General features: G+C 52.8%; 11 protein-coding genes across 11 annotated transcripts; 7 read left to right on the forward strand and 4 right to left on the reverse strand.

Moving 5' to 3' along the window:
- Positions 1-2,102: 2,102 nt before the first annotated feature.
- Positions 2,103-2,692, forward strand: DACRYDRAFT_24438 (uncharacterized protein). The gene is made up of 2 exons (XM_040773682.1): positions 2,103-2,467; positions 2,535-2,692. The coding sequence occupies exon 1, from the start codon at positions 2,153-2,155 to the stop codon at positions 2,369-2,371; it is 219 nt and encodes a 72-aa protein (XP_040625272.1). The 5' UTR covers positions 2,103-2,152; the 3' UTR covers positions 2,372-2,467; positions 2,535-2,692.
- Positions 2,693-3,791: 1,099 nt separating this feature from the next.
- Positions 3,792-4,572, forward strand: DACRYDRAFT_110817 (uncharacterized protein; the record flags this gene model as incomplete). Its single annotated transcript, XM_040769131.1, has 2 exons — positions 3,792-4,412; positions 4,459-4,572. 2 exons carry the CDS (start codon positions 3,792-3,794, stop codon positions 4,570-4,572), a joined length of 735 nt encoding a protein of 244 aa, XP_040625273.1.
- A 222-nt stretch (positions 4,573-4,794) lies between these two features.
- Positions 4,795-5,899, reverse strand: DACRYDRAFT_118662 (uncharacterized protein; the record flags this gene model as incomplete). Its single annotated transcript, XM_040770635.1, has 3 exons — positions 5,744-5,899; positions 5,452-5,686; positions 4,795-5,404 (listed from the first exon to the last, which is right to left on the reverse strand). The coding sequence occupies exons 1-3, from the start codon at positions 5,874-5,876 to the stop codon at positions 4,795-4,797; spliced, it is 978 nt and encodes a 325-aa protein (XP_040625274.1). The 5' UTR covers positions 5,877-5,899.
- Positions 5,900-6,057: 158 nt separating this feature from the next.
- DACRYDRAFT_83509 (RdRP-domain-containing protein) lies at positions 6,058-9,042 on the reverse strand (the record flags this gene model as incomplete). Its single annotated transcript, XM_040776628.1, has 6 exons — positions 6,058-6,843; positions 6,899-7,044; positions 7,091-7,138; positions 7,189-7,374; positions 7,422-8,587; positions 8,648-9,042. The coding sequence occupies 6 exons, from the start codon at positions 9,040-9,042 to the stop codon at positions 6,058-6,060; spliced, it is 2,727 nt and encodes a 908-aa protein (XP_040625275.1).
- Positions 9,043-10,326: 1,284 nt separating this feature from the next.
- Positions 10,327-10,970, reverse strand: DACRYDRAFT_24439 (uncharacterized protein). Its single transcript, XM_040773683.1, has 3 exons — positions 10,765-10,970; positions 10,648-10,716; positions 10,327-10,593 (listed from the first exon to the last, which is right to left on the reverse strand). Exons 1-3 carry the CDS (start codon positions 10,939-10,941, stop codon positions 10,447-10,449), a joined length of 393 nt encoding a protein of 130 aa, XP_040625276.1. The 5' UTR covers positions 10,942-10,970; the 3' UTR covers positions 10,327-10,446.
- Positions 10,971-11,076: 106 nt separating this feature from the next.
- On the forward strand, positions 11,077-12,667 carry DACRYDRAFT_24440 (AMPSase 1). The gene is made up of 5 exons (XM_040773684.1): positions 11,077-11,097; positions 11,154-11,354; positions 11,401-11,798; positions 11,848-12,126; positions 12,176-12,667. Exons 1-5 carry the CDS (start codon positions 11,091-11,093, stop codon positions 12,596-12,598), a joined length of 1,308 nt encoding a protein of 435 aa, XP_040625277.1. The 5' UTR covers positions 11,077-11,090; the 3' UTR covers positions 12,599-12,667.
- A 766-nt stretch (positions 12,668-13,433) lies between these two features.
- On the reverse strand, positions 13,434-14,568 carry DACRYDRAFT_24441 (uncharacterized protein). The gene is made up of 2 exons (XM_040773685.1): positions 13,949-14,568; positions 13,434-13,892 (listed from the first exon to the last, which is right to left on the reverse strand). Exon 1 carries the CDS (start codon positions 14,560-14,562, stop codon positions 14,203-14,205), a length of 360 nt encoding a protein of 119 aa, XP_040625278.1. The 5' UTR covers positions 14,563-14,568; the 3' UTR covers positions 13,434-13,892; positions 13,949-14,202.
- A 441-nt stretch (positions 14,569-15,009) lies between these two features.
- Positions 15,010-18,333, forward strand: DACRYDRAFT_96567 (uncharacterized protein; the record flags this gene model as incomplete). The annotated part of the gene is made up of 12 exons (XM_040777386.1): positions 15,010-15,170; positions 15,219-15,286; positions 15,337-15,640; positions 15,695-15,781; positions 15,826-16,137; positions 16,187-16,250; positions 16,315-16,473; positions 16,528-17,316; positions 17,372-17,541; positions 17,616-17,898; positions 17,949-18,014; positions 18,063-18,333. Coding segments are annotated over 12 exons (2,723 nt in total), but the record flags the coding sequence as incomplete, so codon positions are not given.
- A 261-nt stretch (positions 18,334-18,594) lies between these two features.
- DACRYDRAFT_24444 (uncharacterized protein) lies at positions 18,595-19,578 on the forward strand. Its single transcript, XM_040773686.1, has 5 exons — positions 18,595-18,634; positions 18,685-18,808; positions 18,855-18,946; positions 19,000-19,086; positions 19,145-19,578. Exons 1-5 carry the CDS (start codon positions 18,604-18,606, stop codon positions 19,519-19,521), a joined length of 711 nt encoding a protein of 236 aa, XP_040625280.1. The 5' UTR covers positions 18,595-18,603; the 3' UTR covers positions 19,522-19,578.
- Positions 19,579-20,150: 572 nt separating this feature from the next.
- DACRYDRAFT_101877 (uncharacterized protein) lies at positions 20,151-21,269 on the forward strand (the record flags this gene model as incomplete). Its single annotated transcript, XM_040767592.1, has 5 exons — positions 20,151-20,184; positions 20,468-20,576; positions 20,623-20,714; positions 20,768-20,851; positions 20,910-21,269. Coding segments are annotated over 5 exons (678 nt in total), but the record flags the coding sequence as incomplete, so codon positions are not given.
- A 2,586-nt stretch (positions 21,270-23,855) lies between these two features.
- Positions 23,856-24,871, forward strand: DACRYDRAFT_110826 (uncharacterized protein; the record flags this gene model as incomplete). Its single annotated transcript, XM_040769132.1, has 5 exons — positions 23,856-24,030; positions 24,084-24,216; positions 24,274-24,365; positions 24,420-24,506; positions 24,567-24,871. 5 exons carry the CDS (start codon positions 23,856-23,858, stop codon positions 24,869-24,871), a joined length of 792 nt encoding a protein of 263 aa, XP_040625282.1.
- Between the last annotated feature and the right edge of the window lie 109 nt (positions 24,872-24,980).

The following is a 24,980-nucleotide window of genomic DNA, read 5'->3' on the forward strand; positions in this document are numbered from 1 at the left end:
AGATACCTATACTGTAGATAGGTCTTAGTCATCAGGTCCACTCCACTTCCTTGTTGCCTGCTTAGACTCTTGGCACTCCCAGGTGAGCAGACTTAGTCAGCCTGTGTTGCCCTAACACATTTAAAGGTCGGATCCAAGCTTGAAATTTGGATGTGCAGCACACTACTACAGCAAGTGGCAGCAAGCATGACATGATGCACTCAGATTCAGCCTGGATGATCACTGGCAATCCTTCACGAGAGATCACTAGGCTGTCTGTTGGAGTTCTCTTGATGTCTTGCTTGCTATCAGAACTTGTAGATGGTTATCCAAGAACGTTGATCTGTTGCTTTGTACACACTTCCAGTTCTGATGATCAGCACTGCTGAATGGATTCAGAATATTGGGCGATCTTTGTATGGCACACAGATGTGGGTCTGGCATCCAACAAGGTGATGCATGCTTGCCAGAAGGGGAGTTTGTCCAGCCTTATTGGATATGTTGACATCACTGCCTGTCTATGAATATAGTAAATCTTGGTGCTGCTTCTCCAGCTATGAAGTTGATCCTCTTACCTCTGATGAGTCATGCATTCACATAGTCTTGTCTGGAAGGATGGAGAACCTCAAGTACTGAGCACTCACAGCTAGAGATGACAAAAGAAATGTTCAGTTGGTCTTCAGCCAATATTTGGATAGGATGCAATCTGTCCTTGGCTGGTATTACCTACCCTTATCAACACTGAGCCTGAAAGTTGTGAACAGCTGCCACCAGTTGGAAGGATCAAACAAAGGACCTAACATGCTACATACAAGCAAAGTTCTGCCTTGAACACTAGCATGTTCAGTGGTCCCCTGATGCGAGTTGAAGCTGAGATGATCACAGTTTTCTCAGTCAACATTGATTTCCCATGTTGCAAACTGTGCAAGACAGGTGTCTGATATGACACTTGTTATCACATAATCCCATTAGTCAAACTCACTATCTATCTGACATGCTTGACTGTCAAATAGGTCAAACACTCCCACATGCTGGTCCGGGAGTTCAAGTCTGACTCCTGGTCTGATTGACCATCAGTCAACCAACACTGAGCTCCCCCTAACCATCTCCTTACTCTCCTCTGCAACAACTTCCAGAATTTGACTGTGCCCTCCTCAGACTGCTTATACCTCCACAGGACGGGACGTTGTCCTAATTTATTTCTTCTTCTCCCATCAGCTTACCCAGTTTTTTTTACCTCTCCCAGGCAACAAACCAGGGTCTGTGCTTCTGATCTGGTGGTTCCCCAACCCCATTTTCCTGGAATAATGTGTGATGACACATCCAAATCACAAATAGTTGCCATATACTGGGAGGCTCCACAACTGTGTGAGTAAAGGAAACCCTGAGATAGCTGGAGGAAGCAAGGGTTGGTCTGTCATGTGAACAGAGGGGGGAGGAAAGGAAGAGAGTAGGGAAGAGGAGAAGGGAAGGAGGAAAGGTGCGATGTTTGGTGCCTGAGCGGCAGAAGCGGGTTCCGTGTTAACAGCATGCCTAAAAGCGGGGCGCGGGCCGATGTGCGATAGGGATTGAGCTTCCCGAAGCAGGGGATGAACGAAGCCGTGATATTTTCTTTGTTTTCCCACACGAGATCGGCGCGTTATGAACCGTTCTGCCGATGCCGTGTGCGCCGCCGAAGTTGCGCCTTCTCGGCAGACAGGATGCCTGGTTAAAAGCGCAGGGGTCCCCAGCTTAAAATGCTTTCTGTAATGTCCGAAGCCCCTAAGGCGGTGCATTCTGGCCGGTGCATCTCCGTCTTCTATTGAACTCGATCGCCCTCCAGCCTGGCCCAAAGGGACTGCCCTCTTCCCTGGAAATTCAAGACAGAATAAGGGCTCTCGACCCTTGTCCAAGTGGGGAAGATGCGCTCATTCCCTTTCTAATGCATCCACGGTCCGTGAGCGAGCGGAGTTTTATGCTCCGCACCAGGCCAGAACATATATTTACTCGCTTTCAACACCTTTACGCATCTCTAGGTAGCTCTGCCCCTCTTATCTACTCCCACTTCTCATCTCATTCATCGCGCATATACCTTCCTTCCACCCAACTGTCTCTGCGTCGCCGCAGCCGTTCACTCTCCCCTCGTGCTGCTTCCGTGCTCCCCCTACATACCCCGCACCTCGACATCCTCACCATGTCTCACCCCTCCGGATCACGCCCCCCCGTCTCCCCCGTAGCAGGCGCAGACACCGTCGTCCTCTCCTCCTCCAAGCCCCCTCCGAAAGGCGCCCCCAGACTGCCCAAGACGCTACTCAAAGCCCATGCCCAGGGACCGCTCACGAGCCCACCGCCGTTCGCCGCGGAGGGTAGGCCCGCCCAGCCGAGAACGGAGAGCAAAGGGAACGTCAAATGATGCGTGTCGTTCGTACTGCTGTTTGTGGTGGGAGCATGCGGGGAAGGAGGGAATGAGGAAGAAGAGTGATCGCGGATGGCCGCGCTCCCCGCGAAGGTACGCTTTCGCTTAGGCCTTATTCTGCAGGAGACTTTGATGTACTGATGAAACCCCGACTCTCCAGTGCGTTCTTGATTCCCGCGCATATACAAGCTGTATGCGATATGTATGTGTGGAGCCGGCTCGTCACTCGAATGATCAAACCAAAAACTGATGGCGGACGCGTCCCTGCACTCTCCGACCGACAATAACTCGCATACAATACACTTTCCACCCTCTCCGTCCACGTCTAGGCGTTCACCCTCTCCCCGAGTCCACGCCGACCCTGCCCGGCCTGGAACCGCCCCTGTACATCCTACGTTCATCATTCTGTCGATGCCGTGTTCAAACTCTTGTCCGGACCCTGCGTTGCCTCTCTCTATACCCGATATGTTGTTGTTTTCCGGATCTTGTGCTTTTGGTTTCTTTCTCGCTTGTTGGTCTCTGGAAATGTAGAGCGTCGAACGACGGCGCATATATGCGCTTTATTCTTCTCAAACAATCGGCTTTCAATGTACACCATCTCTCAGCTCTTCCCAACCACTGCCACAAAAAGAATGCAATACCACAAGTTACTCCGCACAGAATAGCTTGAAGAAAAACGTCATCCCGCATCCGGAATCCTCCATACCGCACGTGGCTCAACAATCACTTACCAAAACCAGTGTCGTAACCGACCAATGCGTAACCTCATTCTCATCCTGTCCTGCAGTTTCCCACCTTCTCTAACACGGTCCAATACAATGCTGTCGTCCCACATCTTACATCTCGCGCTCCGGCCACAACCCGCATACTGCAGCCCGCTCCGCAGGCACTTGGGCAGTGGATACTTGGGCAGACCCCCGAGGTACCGTGGGACCACCTAAAGTGCTGTCAAGGCACAATTTCCGGTGCCTGACGGCACGCGGATATTGTTTGACAGTCAGCGCCGACAGATCGGGTATGCACAAGCTGGGAATGACATTGCCATCATAGTCACCTTGGGGGCTTGATCGGGCGTGATCGATGCGGGCGATCTGGAGACTCCTCAAAGCGTAAGATCTTCTCCTTGCATATCCGACGTCAGCCTCAACCTCAGCCTAACACTCCCGCAACGTGTAATTGAATGTACTTGCTTCGATTTCTCAGCCGTCTCCTACCTTAGGCAACCCATCCGTTCCCCGTCCCAATTCCGAAACCGGCACGTTCACGCCTAGTTCGGTCAGAGATTGGCCTGTGATCCTCGGGATTGGGCTGATATCCCTCGGGCCGAATTCCACGCGATTATCGGCGCCGCTGGTTTCTGTTCCTCTGGGGAACTGTACAACATCGCCTGGCCTGTCCCCTACGTTCAGAAAGTAACATGGCCCAGGTTTTCAAGGTCCATCGTCCGACTTGCCCAGCGACATTTCCCTATTCTGGGGAAACCTTCACCCGCGAGGACCAGACTCCAGATCCGGAGTTTTATGCCAGTCCCAGGTTCGTGCATCATATCGACGACCGATGCCGTCTTGCTCTGCAGGAGTACTATGCCGGAGTGTTACCAGAGCCTTTGCCACTCAGTGCAGAAAACAGCAGTGAGAGCAAAACTCGACCGAGGATACTCGATCTCTGCTCTAGCTGGACGTCCCATCTCCCGAACTCGTATGCCCCACCGCATACATACGTCACTGGGCTGGGTCTTTCTGCCCCGGAGTTGGCCGCGAATCCTCTGCTGTCAAGGAGAGTCGTACATGACCTCAACGTCGATCCTATTCTTCCTGTCGAAATGACCAAACTGGACGTCAGAACAAAGGCAGAACTTGAGTCGAAAGACGCACCGGGACACTATGAAGGAACCGAGGCCGCGTACGACGCTATCATATGTACCGTAAGCGTGGACTATCTCGTCCACCCGCTGGAAGTGTTCTGCGAGCTGGCTCTGGTGACGCGAGAAGCAGGCACGGCACATATGGCCTTCTCTGATCGATGTTTTCCTAGCAAGGTGCAGTTTCTCCATATTCCTCCAGAAGGTGCTCAAGAAAAGTCAGGTCATACGCCGCTGGCTTGAGGTGGGACCAGCGGAGAGGTGCGAGATGGTCGCGTCCTATTTCTGGTTTGCGGGCACTACGGGCGAGAAGCCTTGTGAACCAGGCGTATTGTGAGATCACGTCGAGGTGATCACCGTTTTGGAGCCGGGGGAGGAAGGAGATCCTCTTTGGGTCGTGCGGGCAAAACGGACTGAACGAGGCGTACTACACTGAGGATACTGCACAGAACAAGAGGCGAGTTAGAGGAGAGAGAGGATACATTTCTTGTATGCATTATAATACAATGTAAGTTACGATACCTACCGCTGTCGCCCCCACCCTATATGTCTGGTGAGCTCAAGGCTCCTTCTCGAGGCCTTCCAGCTTACTTGCAATCCTTGCGCTCCTTCTCCTAACTGGAATCATCCCGGGCACACGTTCTGTATCCGGCCTCAGCTCCCCATCGTTGGCTACATCCATCACCGGACTCGGACTACGACTGGGTAGTCTCGAGCTATTAGGTGTTGGTGCCAAGCTGCTCTCCAGGCTCACACTCCTGCGTCTTTCTCCCCTCTTCTCTCCTTCATGCTCCTCATGTTCTGCCTCCTTCCCTGCTCCTGCTCCTGTACCGCTTACCCAAGACAGCGCCCACCACTTATTCGGTTGCCTCTTCTTCGCACGCATGCGTTCAAATCCAGCTCGGTGGGCTTCATATGCATCCTTGAAGGTCGGTGAGACACGCGCGGAGAAGATTAGCTCGCCCCGCGGGTTAGAGGCAGGAGGAAGGGGTTGAAGCGCCGAGCGGGAGGCGTGGTGCGGAGGTGAGGGTGCAGACTGTGTCGGAGGGTGAGGAGGGTGAGGTGGACTCTGGAAGAGGAGAGAAAGTGGATATGGGAAGATCGACGGCGAGCGGATGTTGAAATATAGGTTGAAGGAACGAAGCGCTCGATTTGCTGACGGTACGTAGCTGGGTGTGCATCAGATGAGAGATCTTAGAAGTTATAATGCTCGCACCGATTCGCATATCCTATCTTCTCCGCATATGTCCCACTCGCAAAGAATAGAACCAGCGTAGTGCATGCGATGAGTAGCAGACCGGGCGTCACGTAGGGATGGGGGATCCAAATGGGCTCCCATAGTGGATGCTCGGCTTTTAGGGCGAAATTGATCGGGTAGGAGGTAAAAAAGGTGTTGAACAGCACGTCAGACGTGAGAAGAGAGATGTATATTAGGAGTACGAGAAGGAAGACTAAGGTGCAGACCTGACATCAGAATTCTGGTGGACAGGGAGATTGGGGCAACGCACATTGGTATCGTGCTTTCTGCTTCTTTAACCTCGCATTATTCGTTTTGAGCCGCTCCTCGAATCGAAGAAGATCTTTGAACGTCGCATGGTCTGCCGGTGGATAATACGATGCGGGTTTTGCCCGCGGTGGCATGGGGGGAGAGCACTGGTTAGATGGAAGAGTGGGGGACGACACGAACTCAGGGCGCGGTCCCCGCCAGGATGGTCGGATAATTGGTTCTGCCGTGATAAACATTCTTTATTAATAACATAATTATTGATGGGATTCTTTGCCACAGTTTCTACATTCAAACGAACGTACACTATTGCGTAATCTACCTTGCATCGTTGTCAATCTCCTCGATGTAGTGGAAGATAGCGCTCAAAGCGATCAGAGCAAAACTTCTTGCTCCAAATTCGAATCCCCGAGATCTGGAATGGTCCCAACCCGCATACGCGCGCTCTAATCTGACACGGAGAGGGTCATCTTCGAGGCCTTGAAATTCGCTGCGTACCGAATTCACAAGGTTCGTTATTTGGAGTCTCAGTCGGTACACTCGATCGAGACGTATCTTCGGATGGAAGGCATTGGAGAGAATCACGCCCATCACGGCTTCGCCTTCTGTGGCTTCTTGGGTTCGGGGCCCTGTACTTGTAGTCAAACATGCATGGCGCAGTTCTTCGACATAGCGATCAAATAATTCGGGGGTGTTAGGCAGTACCAAGGCTGAGACACTGATGTATTTCGTGACCAAGTCGCGGACACGGTGGAAAAGGATGTCCCCGTCAAAACCATTCGTTTCGGAGAATGTGGATTCTTCCCTTATCGCATCAAAGTCTATTTGCAAGTCGGGCTCGCGAAACATGTGACCAAGTGCTCTCTGACTCTGATAGAACTTGGTTGACTGTTTCCCCACTTGCTGTTCGCGTTGCAGATAATCAGGTTTCATATCATTTAGCAGGGACGGTATTTGGTCTTGATCGATTGGCGTGCCCGTCTTTGCAAAGTCCAAAGCTAATGCGTACAGCTGCGCGAGCTGATGACAATTAGAATATTTGACGCCGTCAGGATGTTGATCTGCCAGGATCAGATGTTCGGTGGCAAGTCTACCAACAAGATCCTGAATCAAGCTTCTGAGCAATGGGTGGCAAGGTGGAGGGGTGTAAAACACATACGTTGTTGACGTAATCAATGATAAAGTCGATGACATCGTTCATCGTACAATCTCTATCGAGCTCGGCTCGCTCTGCCGCCGTGTAATCGTCTGGATCTGCAGGGTACTGTGGAAACAGAGATGAATATTGAACGACGTTAAACTCGTCTGTTCAGAAGTCAGCAAAGTTCTGCGGAGTCTGTAATTTTCATACCTCCATCCAAATCGCCACCTCCAAGCATTGATGGGATGGGCCGTACACCTAAGTTCAGCTACCTCAATTGCCCCGAGGACCTTTGAAGATGAACATACCTCGACAAGAGAACACAACGCAGTTTTTGAGAGGGTACGGCCCTAGCATGAAAGGGCAATCTGGCGGCGGCCTTCCGATCCCTGTAACAAACTGGGCATCGCCGGGGCCTAAGGAGGGCGACTTTGTCACAATCGCGGGACCTTCAATCCAATGTGGTTCGGGATCTCCAGGTTTGTGGATGCACGCTTTCCAAATTTAGTAGGGCATACCATGACTATGACATGGTACTAACCATAGATCTCATTTTTTCCCAGCACATCGTGCTCGTCGGCCACGCCAATTAATGTCCAGCTGTTGGGGACCGGTATGCGGGCCCGGAACCGAATTTCCCGGAGGGCATTTGCTTTTCCTACGTCTATGATATGTTTGAGAAAGGGATCGTAGAATGTAGTGAGCCCTTGTCCTGCTTCGAAGTCGAGGCCAAGGATATCGTGAATATTACGAAGAATCAACCTGATCCAAAATGTGCCCCCGAGCCCATATGTCTCCGTCATGATTGAAGCGCGGATGAGCGACGACTTGGAGTCTTCAACGGCTTTGACTGCATTCCTTTGAAGTGTTAGGAAGACATCCGCATGCACGCCTCGAGATTCAAGGAGCATAATGAAAGGTCGGTTCAGAAAGAAGGGCCTCGGCCGTTCGAACGATTTTGCGATTTCGAGGCCGAGGGAATCCGGTGCGTCGAATTTGTTCATGGACGGCCGAACTTGCATAACCAGTCCTGGAAGCAAGGGATTCAAAGACAGGAGGCCTTTGTTTCCACCAAGTCGAAACTGGAACACTGTGGCCGGGAAGTCTATCTTGGTACGAAGATGAGGGCGATTCTCGACGAGGCGTTTCCAGGTACCCTCCAACAGCTCGAGAGACATGCCTCCTACTCCGTCCGTGAAAATTAATTTGTTGGCCTTGTTAATTTTATCTGGTATTTCGACGATATTTTCGGGTTTTAGGACTATCGACGGCTCAGTAGCCGTGAAGGCCTGAGCCAGTCTGGCGCCGTACCGGGCAGGACACTTGGAAACTCGACTGAAGTCCCCAAGACGATCTCGAACTCTGTTCGCAGTCATGAGACCTAGTACTGGATGATCGAAAGGAGCAACCATCCACACGGAATGTTGTCGTAATGCCGAAAGAGAATAAGCTAGGAACTCGAAGTGTCGCCCAGCCAACGTGACACCTTCTCGCAGAATCGTCCCGATCCTATAACCGACGAAGAGTCGTGAATCGACATCGCGGTCATTGTACAGTGGAAGGTGATCTTCACTAGCAAAACTGAGCCGCAGGAAGTAGTGCTGATGTTCTGGGTACGCTCTCAGAACGCTGTTGCTCTGGTCCAGATAAGGTCCTTCTAAATGGATACAAGTTGGAGTGACGATTGCGGCACAAGCTCGAATCATGCTGTCTTGTCCGGGTCGTTGCTTTTTCTCCATGGAGCTCGTACCGGCCACAGTCTGTAACATGTCACAGATTGGAATAGGAGAAGCTTCGGACTGGCCATGCATGGTCAGAGCTGTATATTGAGCTCGTTGCATGCGATCTGCAAATAGACCCAAGAGTCGTGCCAGTCTATCCGGTTTATCCTGATACAGCTCAGCGAGCTGATCAATGTTCGGTCGCAAAGATAAAATTTCGTTCGGGTCCAAAAGACCATTCATATAGAGAGCAGAGACTTGAAGCGCTACGCGGAGGTCTAATGTGCCTGCCCATGTGTCGATTGTATGAATCTTCTCGAACAGATGCAGTCGATCTGCATCGATCGAAGTAAATCGACCCTTCACCACAAAGCGGAACGTGCGCAGTGCTGCGTCCCGAAACTGGATCAACGATGGCCGATCCTGGAAGACTATTCGCATGGTGTTGCTCATGTATGGAGCTAACGGCGCGTGGGTGCAGTCATCATGGAAGGAGATGAAGTTGAGCTTCAGCCGAGTTCCACGACCGCTGGCAGTGGCTCGCATCTGTTCGAAGGAGGGTGCGACTTCAAGATGGAACATGGCGGAACATTCTTTGGTTATCGTCCCGTCGTCCCATATCATACTGAGAATACGCGTCCAGGATATAATAACGGCATAGCGAATGTTCTCCAGACAGCGCGTCTTACTGAAACGTACTTCGATGTTTCTTTGAGGTACGTCGAACACGATTCCCGGCTCGTCTTCCCTGGACACAGCGACTTCCCATTCGATCGAAAATCGATTGCTGAATCCGCCATCCTCGTTACGCGGTCGGCGACCGAATTGAAGCGCCCCAAACGGGACGGGGTCTCCGATGTCCTTCTCCAGCTGTCTTTCATCGTATTCAGCCTTTGGATCAACAAACGGCAGAGTATTGAGTTCTTCCACGCCTCGGGGGAACGATCGGTCGGAGAACTTCTGGAAGCGAAGGCTCTGGCCTGCCAAATGTATGACGCGTGCCGGTTGGAGGGGTGGACTGGGAGATTTCGGGGATGCAGAGCCTCGCTAAGCGCCCCTTGTACTACGATCACGGCCATTATCATGACCGTTACTACCTGCACGTCCATTCTCTCGCCAATTTCTATCGCTCGATCCAGACCGATGCGAGACCGTCCCATAAAGTTCCAAGAAGCTCCACGCAATATCTTTGTTGGGAATAGTCAATCGACCCTTGCCGGTGTGGTACTGCGGGTTATCACGCTTCGTCTTAAGCTGAACATCAAAGTTCAACAGGGGAGTTGGATCATCTGGCTGGCGAAATGGCGGGCTGTGGAGAATCTCCGCAATCGCAATCTTCACCTCAACTTCCTTGGTCTTTTTCTCTACATTCCAGAAATCGATATCCATCTGTCGAGGCACTAAGTCACGTCAATGAGATCTTTCATTGTGGTTTTGGAAAGATGCCTTACAGTTTTATGTGAATGAGGATGGATGAAAGGCGCACAAAGCAAGGAGACACGCGTCAATGGCGCGTTGTTCGGCTCAAAGACACCTCAACACGTGGCGATTCCATCAATGTCCGGGCCGGTCTCAGAGGCTCGCAAAACATACACAACTGGGTTGTCACGGCTCCCGGATCCATCACATGTGAAAATCCAAATTAGTTCTTTTACAACAAAATCTGTCAACTTCTTTATTCGATCAGATGCTAGGACGACAGAAAGCAATTGCGTTCGATTATTATACATTGTCAGCGTTTTTCCTTTAACTGGAAACGTAATGGCGGAAGGGTGACTATATATGTGATGGTACAAATGTCGAAAATGAGATTGGGAATGGAAGTAAACCGTTGACTCTGAGTATTCATGTCTTGCCTGATGCATCCTTGTTCGCTGGGTCGCTCGGTGGTGCCGATGGCGGTACACCCCACTCTGGTGTACCTTCTGGGCGCTGTATACGAACAGGTTCCCAATTGTCCAGATCGATCTTGCTCTCCCCTGCTTGTAGTCGCTGAATCGATGTGTCAGCATATCATTACACGTGGACGAGAATGTTCAGACGTACGAAATATTCCTCCCGTATATCTACCTTTTTCCTATTTTTGCTCATCTGCAACTCCTCTTCTTTCGTTACCTACATATGTTGAGAATCGATTTCAGAATGATGGTACAAAGAGCGCACCTTTGTCGTCTTGTTCCTCTGGTAATCATAACGCGTTTGCGTAAGCGTCTGGAGACCGAAGGATGCAAAGACGATCAAGGTGAGGAACGGCAAACCAAACAAGAGGAAAGGTTGTTTGCGTATCGCCCCAGTAAACGGTAGGTGATTGCTCCGTCTTCGAGAAGTGAACGCCGCCATGCTGAGTGCTCTGGTCCACTCGTGTGAGCGCTCAACGTGCTGGCCAATGGGGACTCTCCGGAGCCGAGTGGAGAAAATCCGCTCTTCTTTTCCTTCCGAGTCAGGGTCTTCTCCTCGTCTTCGTCGAGCGACCTTGCAACATTTTCACCATGCCGCGTGCGTACCCATTGTCCGTTGTTGAAGCCCAAACTGATGAGGGGATGCCATGATAGCCCTAGCCCTCACGGAGGGCGTGACAGTGGTCCTAGGTACCCAATGGGGCGACGAAGGCAAGGGAAAGCTTGTCGATATCCTCGCTGCGAACGCCGATGTCTGTGCTCGCTGTGCTGGCGGGAACAACGCCGGGCACACCATCGTCGTCGCGGACGGGAAGAACGGCAAGGTGAAGTATGATTTTCATATGCTGCCGAGTGGTGCGTCCTAGTTCTGCTGTATCCGACGTTTGTTGAAGAGGCGCAGGTCTCGTCAACCCCAAGTGTATCGGCTTTATCGGCAATGGGGTGGTGATTCACATCCCATCTTTCTTCTCCGAGCTCGAGAAACTCGAAGCGCAGGGACTAGACTGCGCTGACAGGCTATACATCTCCGACCGCGCACAGATCGTATTCGACTTCCATCAGATCGTCGACGGCCTGAAAGAGGTCGAGCTGGGCGGCTCCTCAATCGGGACGACGAAGAAGGGGATCGGCCCCGCTTATTCGTCCAAGGCTAGCCGGAGCGGGCTGCGTGTGCACCATTTGCTCGCGAATGATGGAGGGAACAGCTTTGCGGACAAGTTCAGGAAACTTGTTGAGGGGAGGTTCAAACGATATGGACACTTTGAATATGATACCGAGGCTGAAATCGCGCGGTACAAGGTATGCCAACGCGTTTTGTCCTGCACTCACTCTGAGAGCACGCATGTAGGTCCTTGCGGAACGTCTCCGGCCCTACGTTGTCGACGGCGTTACCTGGATCCACAAAGCCCTTGCGGACGGGAAGCGTATCCTCGTTGAAGGGGCCAATGCCCTCATGCTGGATATCGACTTTGGCACCTACCCGTTTGTCACTTCTTCCTCTACAGGCATCGGGGGTGTGATTACCGGTCTCGGCCTGCCGCCGAAAGCCATCGGCCCCGTCATTGGTGTCGTGAAAGCATATACGACTCGGGTTGGCGGCGGGCCGTTCCCGACCGAGCTGTTGGATGTGAGTCTCTCCTTTCCGACCTCTCGCACTTAAATAACACATTTGGCAGAACATTGGTCACCACCTCCAAGAAGTTGGCGCTGAGTGGGGCGTCACCACCGGCCGTCGCAGGCGCTGCGGCTGGCTCGACCTCGTAGTGCTCAAATACTCGTGTGCGATCAACGGCTACTCCGTGCTGAACCTGACCAAGCTTGACGTGCTGGACGACCTAGAAGAGCTGAAGATTGCCGTAGCATACGAAGTCGACGGGCGGGAGCTACCCGGGTTCCCCGCGGACCTCGAGGTGCTTGAGCGCGTGAAGGTCCGATATGTCACAATGCCTGGATGGAAAACGAGCGTTGCCAATTGCAAGAAGTTTGAAGAGCTGCCTGAGAAATGCAGGGCTTATGTAGAATTTGTGGAGAGCGAGCTGGGAGTCAAGTGTGCTTGGATCGGCGTGGGTGCGGATAGGGAGAGCATGATTGTGCGATAGGCGGTAGATCATAGAGGTGTAGAGATCTAAAAGCAAAGATGAAAGAAGTGTACCGTAGATGGAGGCTGGAAACTATTGTTGAAGTAGAAAGTAGTTTATCGTGCGAACCTGTATTCGTCCATAAAGTCCAACATGCATACATTTTTTTTCAAGTACTAGTTCATCCTGCAATACTCTTGATTATTTAAGGCCTCTCATTACTGACTTCGGCAGCTCGGCAAGTAATGATGTCTATTTCTGGCCAGCACACCCACTAATCCGATTCATCCTTCCCTTCATCATCCTTTCATCCTTCGCTGTGCTTAACTCTCCTCGGCCTCGACATTGGCGACGATGGAATCTAGGCAATAACATCCAGTCCAATGGCACTCGCTCTCGAGCAATCTTTATCCTCTTCCGAGCATTCGCACGCCCTCGCCAGCTCACAGCTGGCGTGGTCCATCCTCTGGCCCTCCTCCCCTGCACAATCGCAGGCGTACGACCCTCCAAGCTACAAGTTAGAGATGCATCTCCCTAGTCTGGCTACCTCCCCTGCTGGGCGCTCTCGCTCTTTCACCCGTTCTCCACGCCAAGGCACGGACTCACGCTCGCCTTCCCACTCCCCAGTGCGTGCGCTTTCAGTGCTCATCAGCACGAATGCTAGCCCCTCCATAATGCCTCAGGCGCATGCTCATCTATCTCAGGCTCCCCGTGCTCGCTCCACTTCCCGTCCTCCCGCGCTTGAGCGCAACCCCGACCCCGACCCCATTCCCCATTCTCCAGCACGTCTTAAACCCCTCCTTTCCCCCCGAACTATGGCAACATATACTCCTTATGCTCCCCGCTCCCACTCTCTGGCGTTTCCCGCGCCGTCCACTCGCACTGGAAGACGTTCATCGAGGGCTATTTCCTTCGTCATTTGCTGGCTGATACCCGGCTCATCCTACAAGCCGATACGACCCCCTCCTCTTTCGTCGGCACTTTCCCTACGGGCACAGTGAGCGGGGAGTGGGTCGAGTACCCCCTTCCGGAAGAACTGGACCGTTGGTTCCTCCCCCGCCCCAAATTCGCCAAGGACGGGCATCATCTCCTCCTCTCTGGACGCCCGTTCCTTCTCCAGATCTCGATCGCTGGGTACCTTGGCCCTGTACCCTTGGCAGGGAGGGTCGAGCTTGGGGAGAAATGGGTCAGGGTGGATTGGAGAGTTGTGTGTTGTACGATGTTTGACACTTGGTGGGAGGAGGTCAGTTTGGGGGAACTCATGTTTCGTCCTCTCGCGGGGTAGGGTGATGTGAGTGTATGCTGGGAAAAATATGTGTGCACTAGCTAATATGCATATGTTCCATCTGATCAATCTGATCCATAGTACAGTGGTGCTTCGATTTGCTTGGCCTAGCTTCGGCCTTGGTTTGGGGATATATATCAGTCCTGTCACCCATCCACTCCTCACTTCGCACCACCTCGCCTCTTGCCCGAGATTCGAAGTCCTGAGTTCCGCTCTCCCCCAGCTTCATTCCTACACTCCCAATTTTGCTGCTCTCTCCCCACTCACTTAATCCTCCATCCTCCCGAACCATAAACCCACCCACTCATAACAACCGCTCAACGCTCACACCACCTGACAGCTAATGCCTAATCCCAGCCCTCATGCCCCTCCTCATACCCTCCGGTACCGCCCCTCCCTCCAATTCCAACCCCGCGAGCCCTCCTTCGCCCGAGCGTTCCTCCAGTTTCACCCGGAGTTCTTCGTCCAGCCCTGCGAGGGTTTTCTGCGTTTGCTCGGTTTGGGATTGGGTGGGGTTGGGCGCTGGGGTCGAGGGAGGGGCACGGGGGGACTCAACAGGGCTACTCGAGCCGCTGCTGTTAGAGGAATTGGGGGATGCATTGGGAGAATTGGGAGAGGCGCTCGTCGAGAGACGGATCACTGGGCCGGCTGCTCGTTGCAGCCGGGCTGTGGCGGGGAGTAGTATACGGGTGGCGTACATCGGTTTTACGAGTATGAGTGCCTTGCTGTTTTCGTACTTTGGGACTTTATTGCTTTGTTATATCGTTTTGCCGCTGGTTGGTCGTGCTGTGCTCGTCGCTGCTGGTCTCTGTCGCGCAGCTTACATGAAGGACGTACGACCGCGCAAACCGGCAAGAAGAGAGATTATATACTCCCTCCCGAACGAACCGGTGTCCCATGTTCTCTCCAAACACGGCCGCCCAGCACCTCCCCGCATTCCAGCATCCCAGCAATCCCCAAGCAGTAAATCACCCGACCTGTCCAAAGATAGACACGATCGGAGGCGAAGATACTCCGCGGACCCTGAGTTTCATGGTGACGTCAAGCCGATCTTGTCCAACGAGCCGGAGGAGCGCGTCCCCTGTTCTGGCTCTCTCTTGCTCTTGCTCTTGATCTTCCACTATCTCGACTCTGGAAGGATAGGGTAGGATGTTAAGGCCGTTAATCGGCTTAGGTCGGCTGCCACTCGGGCGCGCACGTGTTCGGCCGTTCCTCTCGGGAAGGCTCTTTTTGCGGGGTGAGACGACCCTTGTAGAGAGCACAGATGTGGTCAAGAACGAGGGGTTGCCAGACGTCCCTCATCTGGAAGTGCGTCATCTCTTCTTAATATTGTCTCAAAGTGTTGACGAGTTACAGCCCCCGGGGAGGAAAGACGCGTGGTTATATGTCTCCGGAGTATTTCCGATCCGGTTCGCTTGGTGGGAGTAAGTGCCTCTCCTCCCATTTCGTCACATTCCTGACAAGCAGTGCTCAGTATACGATACCTCATCGCTCGCGTCGAAAAAGAAGACATCATCGACCAGATCACAGCACTGATAAACGACTGCACCGCACATAACTTCCAGGTGCTCGAGGTCGACGCAGCGCAGAAAGACGGTGGCGTGTTCGTACACTTTCAGTATGATGCACCTGCTCAGGGGAGAGGGGACGACTTTGAGAGACTGAAGGAGATTGAGCAGGGAGTGAGGGACGAGGTGGATAGGCGCGGGGGGCTCCCGACTTGGAAGAGGATTGGGATGGGGCATGTGTGGCTCGTTAGGGGCAAGCCGTGGCGCGAGGTGGGTACTGTGCGGGATTCATGTGTGCTGATGGCTGATACTCGATGGGTGTAGGACCTGTATAGGTTTCCTAGCCAGTTGCTAAGAGTAGAGTTCGACGGGCCCGATGTGGACCACGAGTCGCTGTACGACATTTTGCGTGTGCGTCTACTTCATCCCTGTACGGCCCCCACTGACCTCACCAGCCCTACGGTCGCATAGCGGAAATGACCACTCCCACCCCCGTCCCCGCAGGCTCGCTCCGCTCCTCCCTTATAGTCTTCACCCACACGCACAGCGCCACACTAGCCCGCAACTGCCTGCACGGCGTCTACGTCGCTCCGCACGCGCATGACCTAGGAGCCATACACGCCTTTCCCCCAGATGGGAAACTCACGAGACTCAGGATGGTATACGAGCGCGCGATAAAGGAACATCTGATTAGGGACTGGATAAGTAACCACCCGAGGATCGCCCTTCCTGTGGCTGCGTTTTTGCTCGCTACGCTGACATACACGGTGTGGTTCGCTGCCAGACACAAGTACTGTTGATGCTGACGCGTAACAGATATTCGACCCCGTACGCGCGTGGTTTGTGGAAGCGAAAGTGCTGGACTGGTTCGACTACCGAAGTACGCATTCCCAAGTCCTGAACCCCAAGACCAGCACACTAACTTCTTCCAATCTCGTAACTAGACTACTCTGCCTTCCGTTGGCTCAGAAGGAATACGATTGAGCGTCTCCCGTTTGACATGTCCGGCAACGCCCCCGCTGCCATGCCTAGTGCTAGCAGCGCCTGGAGGGAAAGGGAGGACGCGGCGAGCGCTATCAAAGCGTTCCTCAGCGAGCAGCCATGTGAGCTCTCCTTCCCCCCGAACCAGGCAAATGAGTTTGAACGATGATATCTAGCGAACTTCGCCCTCGTGAGCGGACCGGAAGGCAGCGGGAAATCAGTGATGATCCACCACGCACTCTCCACGGGCCATCGGCATGCGCTCATCATCGACTGTGCAGAACTATGCAAAGCTTCGTCGGACACGGCGCTCGTCTCCGAGCTGGCGAAGCAAACTGGCTACTGGCCGGTATTCGGCATGTTTTCTTCTCTCAATAACCTCCTTGACCTCGCTTCCGTTGGCCTCATAGGCCAGAAAGCGGGTTTCAGCACCTCCGTCGAGCAGCAGATGAAGCAAGTCCTCGAAGTGGTCGGCAAGGGGCTAGAGCAAGTATCGAAGTACCATAAAGCCCAAGTGGCGCGGAAGAACGAGTATGCGCAGTGTAAGGTAGAAGAGCGCGCTTTGGAAGCGGAGAGAAAGGAACTGATTCGTAAGGGGGTGTGGCATGATGGGAGGTTGGACTGTGTTGCTGGGAATGGGGTGATGTGCGAGCTTGGAGTGGGTGATGAGCCGATGCGAGAGGAGGATTATTCCCCTCTCCCCCCTTCTTCTTCCACCACGGCGGCCACCGCTGTTCAGCCCCAAGAAAAACAAGAAGGGGAAGAAGGGAAGAAGATTGAGGAAGAGGTGCAGGACATCACTGCTCTCCCCGTGGTGGTGATGAAGAACTGGGCTCTGAAAGGAGCGAAGAAAGACCAGTTGTGGGACGTCCTCTCAGGATGGGCAGCAGCGCTTGTCGAGAATAAGGTCGCCCATGTGGTGTTCGTTTCCGATAACTCGAGTGCGCCGAAGAACCTTGCTCGGGGTGAGTGCCCTTCCTCCGCGAGCGGAGGGACGGATAGTCACCAGACAATTTGTAGCGCTCCCGTCAAAGCCGATATCGACTATCGCACTGACGGATGCTACGGCAGAGAGTGCCCTAGGATTCGTTACTGAAAAGCTGAAGGAGGCGGGGGTCAAGGACGGCTTGACAGATCAGGACTGTATCGAAGTCCGTCGTTTGGGCGGGCGGCTAACAGACCTCGAATCCGTGCGTTACACTCTTTGCCCTCGGGTATCGGCTTGGGCTGTTTGGACTGACGTCATCACGTTATGCCTATGTAGTTCGTGTACAAAGTCCGGAATGGCCAGACCATCTCCGAGGCTGTGGAGGATATCATCTCCCGTAACGTCGCTGAAGTGCGGAAGAACGCCTTCGGGGACGACGCGGAGGACGCGAAGAATCTTCCTTGGACGACGGAGCAGGCCTGGAGCATCTTCCGACGGCTGGCTAAGCAGGACGAGATTCCATATGCGGACGTCCTCCTGGAGTACCCGTTCAAGGGGAACGAGACGGCGCTCAGGGAGTTGGAGCATGATGAGTTTATCAGTGTTACCCAAGTGAATGGTGCGTCGTTTTATGTGCGGGGCTGAAGCGAAGACTGAGCAATGATACAGGCCGACCGCAGCGTATCAGGGCTGGAAAACCGGTGTATTATTCTGTGTTCCAACGGCTCACGAGCGGTACGAGATTCCCCGTCCGTAGGGGCTCGGTCTGACGCACGTAAACAGATAAGATCTTCTCCGCAATGCAGGATTTCTCCTACAACGAGCGGGCGATAGCAGCAGCAGAGACGACGATCAAAGCTGCTGAACAGGAGCTGAACACGCTTACCAACATCGGGTTGAACACGGGCAAGGGATGGCTTGGTGCTAGTGGGCTGGAAAGTCGGGCGGAGTACCTTTTGAAGAAGATTCAAGACAATGAGCGGAAGGTGGAACACTTGGAAGCGCAGAATAACAAGTTGAAGATGGTATTCAAGGAGGACTAGAACGTATGGACATACATATATTGTGACGTATGGTGGATTCCCGGTGTGCTTCACTTCGCATCCCACGCATTATGATAATTGCGTTCTGACGTCGTTGAAACGCGAAGTTGAGAGCCCGACATGCCAAGCAAGAACCCTGTGCGGTGTTCCCTTTTTGGCACCAAACGGAGATCGCATGATTAGTCAATATGCGCAGCAATAAATAGAGAAATTAGAATAGGATTCGAGCGGACGACCGTGCCCTCTAAAACCCCCATCCCTCTCTTTTCAGCGCCCAACCCATGCTGCGCCGAGTACGAATATTAGCCCTTGGTGCGAATCATGACTCCTACTTGCAAATCAGCGACTGATCATAATTCCAGTACTTTGTACCATATTCGGCGCTGTCGCTCTCAGCGTTAGCGCAGCCATCGTCTTGTGGGACTCATGGACTTCCTGCATGGGCATCACAGTGGGCGTGCTGGTAGTTGCGATATGCCCCACGGCGTACGTCTGTATAGTTTTATTGCTGATGCGTGCTTAGCCTTCTCAGCCTGGGGATTGACTCGTTCCGGAGAGGAGTCTTCACTTCGTGGACGAGTGTTGAGCTGGGATGGATGGGCTTGTTGTGGGTGTTATCATTGAGTACGCTCTGATCTTTGACTGGTATTGGATGTGTGCTAAGACTTATCCTCTAGCTGCGGGTGCGGTAGCGATCAACGACTGGGATGCACAGTGTCGACGTGTATATTGTGTTGAAGAAGTGGGTTATTATAACTCCTGCTGTACGATCTTTTGCATTGATAGCTGCGTTTTCACGCTCACAAACTATGGGTTCTCTAGCCGGCCCACCCATCACCGTTTGTCGGCAGATGCAAGCTAGTGCCGCGGTTAGCCTCATGAACTGCATCATCCTGTTCATCCTCTGGTCATGGACGTTATACATCGGCATCCGAGCACAGGTGGACGGGGACCCGTTCATCTGGACATCGCCAGCGCACGAGTACGAGTTCATACCGACGTTCCCAAAAGGGAACAGGGATGCCAAGATGATGCCTCATGGCGATATACCGCTATCGGATCGGACTGCTTCGCCCATGCCTGCGCCCTCCCCGGTCGTACCCCCAGCTGAGCTTGCACTCACCATGCCAGCGCAGCCCCCCGACGCCCCTGCTGCGTCACCTACGACGGCACCCACATCCGGTGAACAAGCGGCATGATATGTCTTTCGCGATAGCTTCTTTCTTTTGCGTTACGGACTGTCAGCTATATAACTTATCAATTGTACACCAATACGACCACTTTCTGTCTTGCGGCCAGCTCTCTGAACAACTGCGTGTGTCGCTGTCTTCACTGGTGACATCCGGTGCTGCGACGCCGGATTTCTAAAGCTCGTTGGCTCAACCAAGCACTGGAATGCGCCACACGGTGAGGATTAATCACGATTCAGTCTTCTTCGATTCTCGTCACTTGCTGAACGATGCTGAACCAAGGGGAAACATACGAGGCTCAGGATGGTATATATATGAGCGCGCGATAAAAGAACATCTAATTATAAGTAACCACCCCAGGATTGCCCTCCGTGGCGACGTTTTTGCTCGCTACGCTGACATACACGGTGGGCCTATACAAGGGCATCGGTATGCGAGCTGATGCGTATGTAGATCTTCGACCCGTTCGCGCGTGGTTCGTACAAGGGGAAAGTGCTGGATTGTTTGGACCACAGAAGTAAGCATTCCACGCTTCAAGTTGTAGACCAGTGCTAACTTCACCTGACCAGACTACTTCGCCTTCGGCTGGCTCAGAAGGAATACGATCGACGGTCTCCCGTTTGACATGTCTGGCATCCATGCCGAGTGCTAGCACCGCTTGGCGGGAAAGCGGTGAGTGCTATTAAAGCGTTCCTTAGCGATCTCATCTAGCAGGTTAAGGTCGGTTATGGTTAGGTTAGGGCAGGGTAGAAAGGTAGGGGTTTGGGTTATAATCAGGGTTGCACATTTTGCCCCCAATGCAGGACCCTACATCCCACATCCCGCTCATCTCGTATTAAACTTCCTACCCCCATCCCTCTCTTTTCAGCGCCTGATCTATGCTGCGCCGTGTACGAATCATGACTCCTACTTGCAAATCAGCGACTAATCATAATTCCAGTACTGTGTACCATAGTCGGCGCTGTCGATCTCAGCATCAACGCAGCCATCATTCAACGGGAGTACTGGGATTCATTCATCGGCGTCCTAGTGGGTGTGCTGGTAGTTGCGATATGCCCCACAGTGTACGTCTGTATAGTTTTGTTATTGATGTGTGCTCAACCTTCTCAGCCTGGGGATTGACTCGTTCCGGAGAGGAGTCTTCACTTCGTGGACGAGTGTTGAGCTGGGATGGATGGGCTTGTTGTGGGTGTTATCATTGGGTACGCTCTGATCTTGGATTGGCATTGGATGTGTGCTAAGACTTATCTTCTAGCTGCGGGTGCGGTGGCGATCAATGACTGGGGTTCGCAGTGTCGAACCAGAATATGCATTCCTGAAATGAATTATGTCTACTGCTGTATGCTCTTTTGCGTTGATCGCTGCGTTTCCACCCTTACAAACTATGGGTTGTCTAGCTGGCCCACCTATCACCGTTTGTCAGCAGTTCCAAGCTAGTGCCGCGTTTAGCCTCATGAACTGCATCATCCTGTTCATCCTCTGGTCATGGACGTTGTACATCGGTATCCGAGCGCAGATGGACGGGGACCCGTTCATCTGGACATCAGCCGCACACGAATACGAGTTCATGCCGACGTTCCCCGAGGTGAACATGAAGGCGCAGGTGATGCTCGATGGTGATATACCGCTATCGGATCGGACTGCTTTGCCCACGCCTTCGCCCACCCCGGTCGCACCGCCAGCCGAGCTTGCACTCGCCACGCAAGCGCTGTCGCCCGACGCCCATGTGGCGTCACCTACGACGGCACCTGCATCCGGTGAACAAGCGGCATGATGTGTCTTTCGTGGTCGCTTCTTTCTTTTGCATTACGGTCTGTCAGATATATGACTTATCAATTGTACACCAATGCGGTCACTTGTTGTCTTGTGGCCAGCCCACTATACAACTGCGTGAGTGTCGCGCTCTTCACGGGTGACATCGGGCGGTGTGACGCCGGGCTTCTAAAGCTCGTTGGCTCAACCAAGCACTAGAATGCGCCACAAGTACTGTGAGGATTAATCAAGGCGCAGTCTTATCATTGCTGTCCGAAACTTGCTGATCGATGCTAAGCCAAAGGCAAACTCACGGGGCTCTCAAGATGATGTCTGTGCGCGCAATATAGGAGCATCTGGTTAGGGACTGGATAAACAACCGTCTGAGGCTCGCACTACCTGTGGCGGCGTTCTTGCTCGCTACGTTGACATACGCGGTCCACCTATCTGTATACAGGGGTGATCGCGTGACGAACTGATGCGTACGTAGATTTTCGAAACCCGTACGAGCCTGGTTCGCGGAAGCGAAAGTACTCGACTGATTCGACTACCGAGGTACACATTCTCAGCTTTCGAATTGCGCAGACCGCTAAAACTTCTGAGAAGCAGACTATTTTGACTTCCGCTGGCTCAGAAGATACGATTGTCCGTTTGCCGTTTCACATGTCCGACAACGACCCCGCTGCTATGCCTCGTGCTAGCAGCGCTTGGCGGGAAAGGCAGTACGCGGCGAGCCCTATCAATGTGGAGCACCGAATGTGAGTCCCTCTCCAAAGTAGCCAAACGAGTCTGAACGCGGCTATCTAGCAAACTTCGAGCAGATCAGGAGCCAGCGGGAAATCAGTGATGATCCAACGTCCACTTGGGTAACGCTGATAAACTCGTCATTTTCCAGCTCCGCAGAATAAGAGGCTGAAGATGGTCTTCGAGGAGGATTGAACGTATGCATAGTGTAATGACGTGTGTTAGACTCCGGATGTTCTTCAATTCGCATCTTACATACAATGCCAGTGGATCCGGACGTCCTTGAAACGAGAAGCTGGGAACTCAGAGGGTTGCAGGACAAAGCAATTGAAGCATGACCTATTGAGTATTGGTTCCCATCCCACACATGGTCACGTGACTACTCAATATGCGCAGCAATGATGGGAAATTACCACGCCCCCGTGAAATAGGATTTAACCGGACGACTAACACCCTCCCTACTCTCTCTTCAGCCCCGTCAAGAGTCCAATGCTGCGCAGAGTACGGGAGTTAGCCCTTGGTATGAATAACCATTCTCTTCAACAAATCAACTAACAGGACGGACAGTATCGTGTACCATATTTGGGATTGTCGCCTGCGGCATCAGCTCAAATATCCCCCAGGATGACTTCATGAATCTCGGCCTCAGCCTCGCAGTTGGGGTTATGGTAATGATGATATGCGGCACAGCGTACGACTCCATCATGTTCTCATAACTTGGGCTCATCCTTCTTAGGTTGGCGATTGACGCTTTTAGGAGAGGAGTGTTCACTTCATGGACCAGTGTTGAGCTGGGATGGATGGGCATGTTGTGGATGTTCTCATCAGGTACGCTATGATATTTGATTGGCGTCGAATACGTGCAAACACTCGTCCTCTAGCCGCCGGTGCGGTGGCGATAAGTGACTGGGGTTCGCAGTGTCGACGTGAATACTGTGTTGTTGAAGAAGGCCCGAGTGTTCCCAAGGATTGCAGTATGCGTGTTTTTGTCTCCATCCCTACATTACGCTCACAAACTCATTTCAGCACCGGTGGGCCCATCACTTACATCTTGTCGGCAGATGCAAGCTATCGCCGCGTTCAGCCTCGTGAACGGCGTCATCCTCTTCATCATCTGGTCATGGACGTTGTACATCTTTATCCGAGCGCAGAGGCACGGTGACCCGTTCATCTGGACATCGCCAGCGCACGAGTATGAGTTCAAACCGACGTTCCCAAAGGGGGACAGGGATGCCAAGATGATGCCTGATGGCGATATCCCGCTCTCGGATCGCCCTGTGTCCCGCACGCCTTCGCCCTCACCGGACCCAGATGACTTTCCATCCGACAAGCCGAAGTTGCCATCTGAGAAGCTACCGTTGCCCGACACCCCTAACGCATGGTCCATGCTATCCATATCAGGTAAACACGCAGCATGATCTGTTCCTTATGATTTATCAATTGTACATATCAATTGTGCACGGCCTTCTTCGGTGTGTCAAGCGCTGGAATGTGCCCCAAATACGACGAGTATTAATCACGGCGCAGTCCTATCATTTCTTGTCCGAAACATGCTGAACGATGCAGTGCCAAGAGCACCAAAAGACGAAACTTCTTACTGCACATGCCAAGAGTTTGTATTGTTGCAACCTCAAATTGGTCAGGATCGTGATGCAACGGAGCTAAGGGTTGCGCACGCAGCCGGAATAAAAGGGCGCAGCACTGCGCAGATGTGCGGTGTTGGGGTGTTGCCTGAACCCTCTTGTACAACCAACCAGTGTTGCTCCTTCTCTTCCTGCCAAGTGATTATTGGAATTAGTTATTTGTTCATACACTCACTTGAAACCTTGCCTTCTCGGAACGACAGCATGCCTCGCGCTGGTTATAATATCCTTCCTACCACAGAGCCGGCGCAAGACGTGACCCCACTTCAGACCGTTTCTCCTCCACAGATGTCCCAGTCGAACAACGAGTGGACAGGACATACCATGACCATGACGATTTCGCTCCCTCATATTGCCCGCGTGCGATTCTGGACTTTCTGTATGCACAGCTCCATATTGCCCGGAACTTACGTTGATCTACCGGACCTTTAGGGACGCTTCTGGTGTTCTCCATGAGCATGCTGCCGATTGCAGCCAGTCTTGTACAGAGCCAGATCCCTGGTGCGCAGGATTTTGGAGTTGGCATCGCGAGCTCCCTCATCACCACGCTCATTCCCGTGCTTGTGTACGTATTCAGCACTGCTGTCCCAGAAGGCGGTTAGGACTAAATGTTTGCCTGCAGCTTGGCGCGCGAGTCCAAGCACAAAGATGCTTGGACATCCTGGACAGCAATCGAACTTACGTGGATGTTTGTCTGCGCCATCTGCTGGTCCGGTAAGCCCGACGCATAACTTTGTAGCGCGCGACGTGACCATGTTTTCCTGCTAGTTACGGGTGGCAGATCCATTAGCAATGCCATGTGGACCTGCAACGGCATGTGCTTCAGGTGGAGCTACCAAGGAATGGGTCGTTGCAGTACGCATCTGCTTGAATTCCTGTTTCAGACCTGTCTGATCGTTCTTTTCCTCCCCGTAGCCAACTTCTCCTATACTATATGCCGCGAATACCGCGTACTGGCTGTCTTCAGCTGGATGATCTTCTTCATGCTTTCCACCCTTTTCATCTGGGAGTTTGCTATCGCAATCAGTGCCCACAAGAAGGGGGATAGGTTCATCTGGAAGTCACCTGCCCATGCGTACGGGAAAGGCGGAGCGATCTACCTCGAAGCACCTAGCCCGGCGTTTGGTCACTCGGAGGCGACACTGACGAAGGGCAAGAAAGCCGATGAAGAAGCTGTAGCGGAGCGCCCTAGGACGCCTTCGGCTCTTGATAGTATTTAAGCTGCTCTATCCATATTTACGCTCCTTATACACTACCACTGCTCCCTGGAAGTCCGAGGTTTCCTACAGTGCTGAATAAGCAGACGGAAACGAACAATGTAGTATACAT

Source organism: Dacryopinax primogenitus (assembly GCF_000292625.1).
Source record: "Dacryopinax primogenitus strain DJM-731 SS1 chromosome Unknown DACRYscaffold_19, whole genome shotgun sequence".
Classification (NCBI taxonomy): domain Eukaryota; kingdom Fungi; phylum Basidiomycota; class Dacrymycetes; order Dacrymycetales; family Dacrymycetaceae; genus Dacryopinax; species Dacryopinax primogenitus.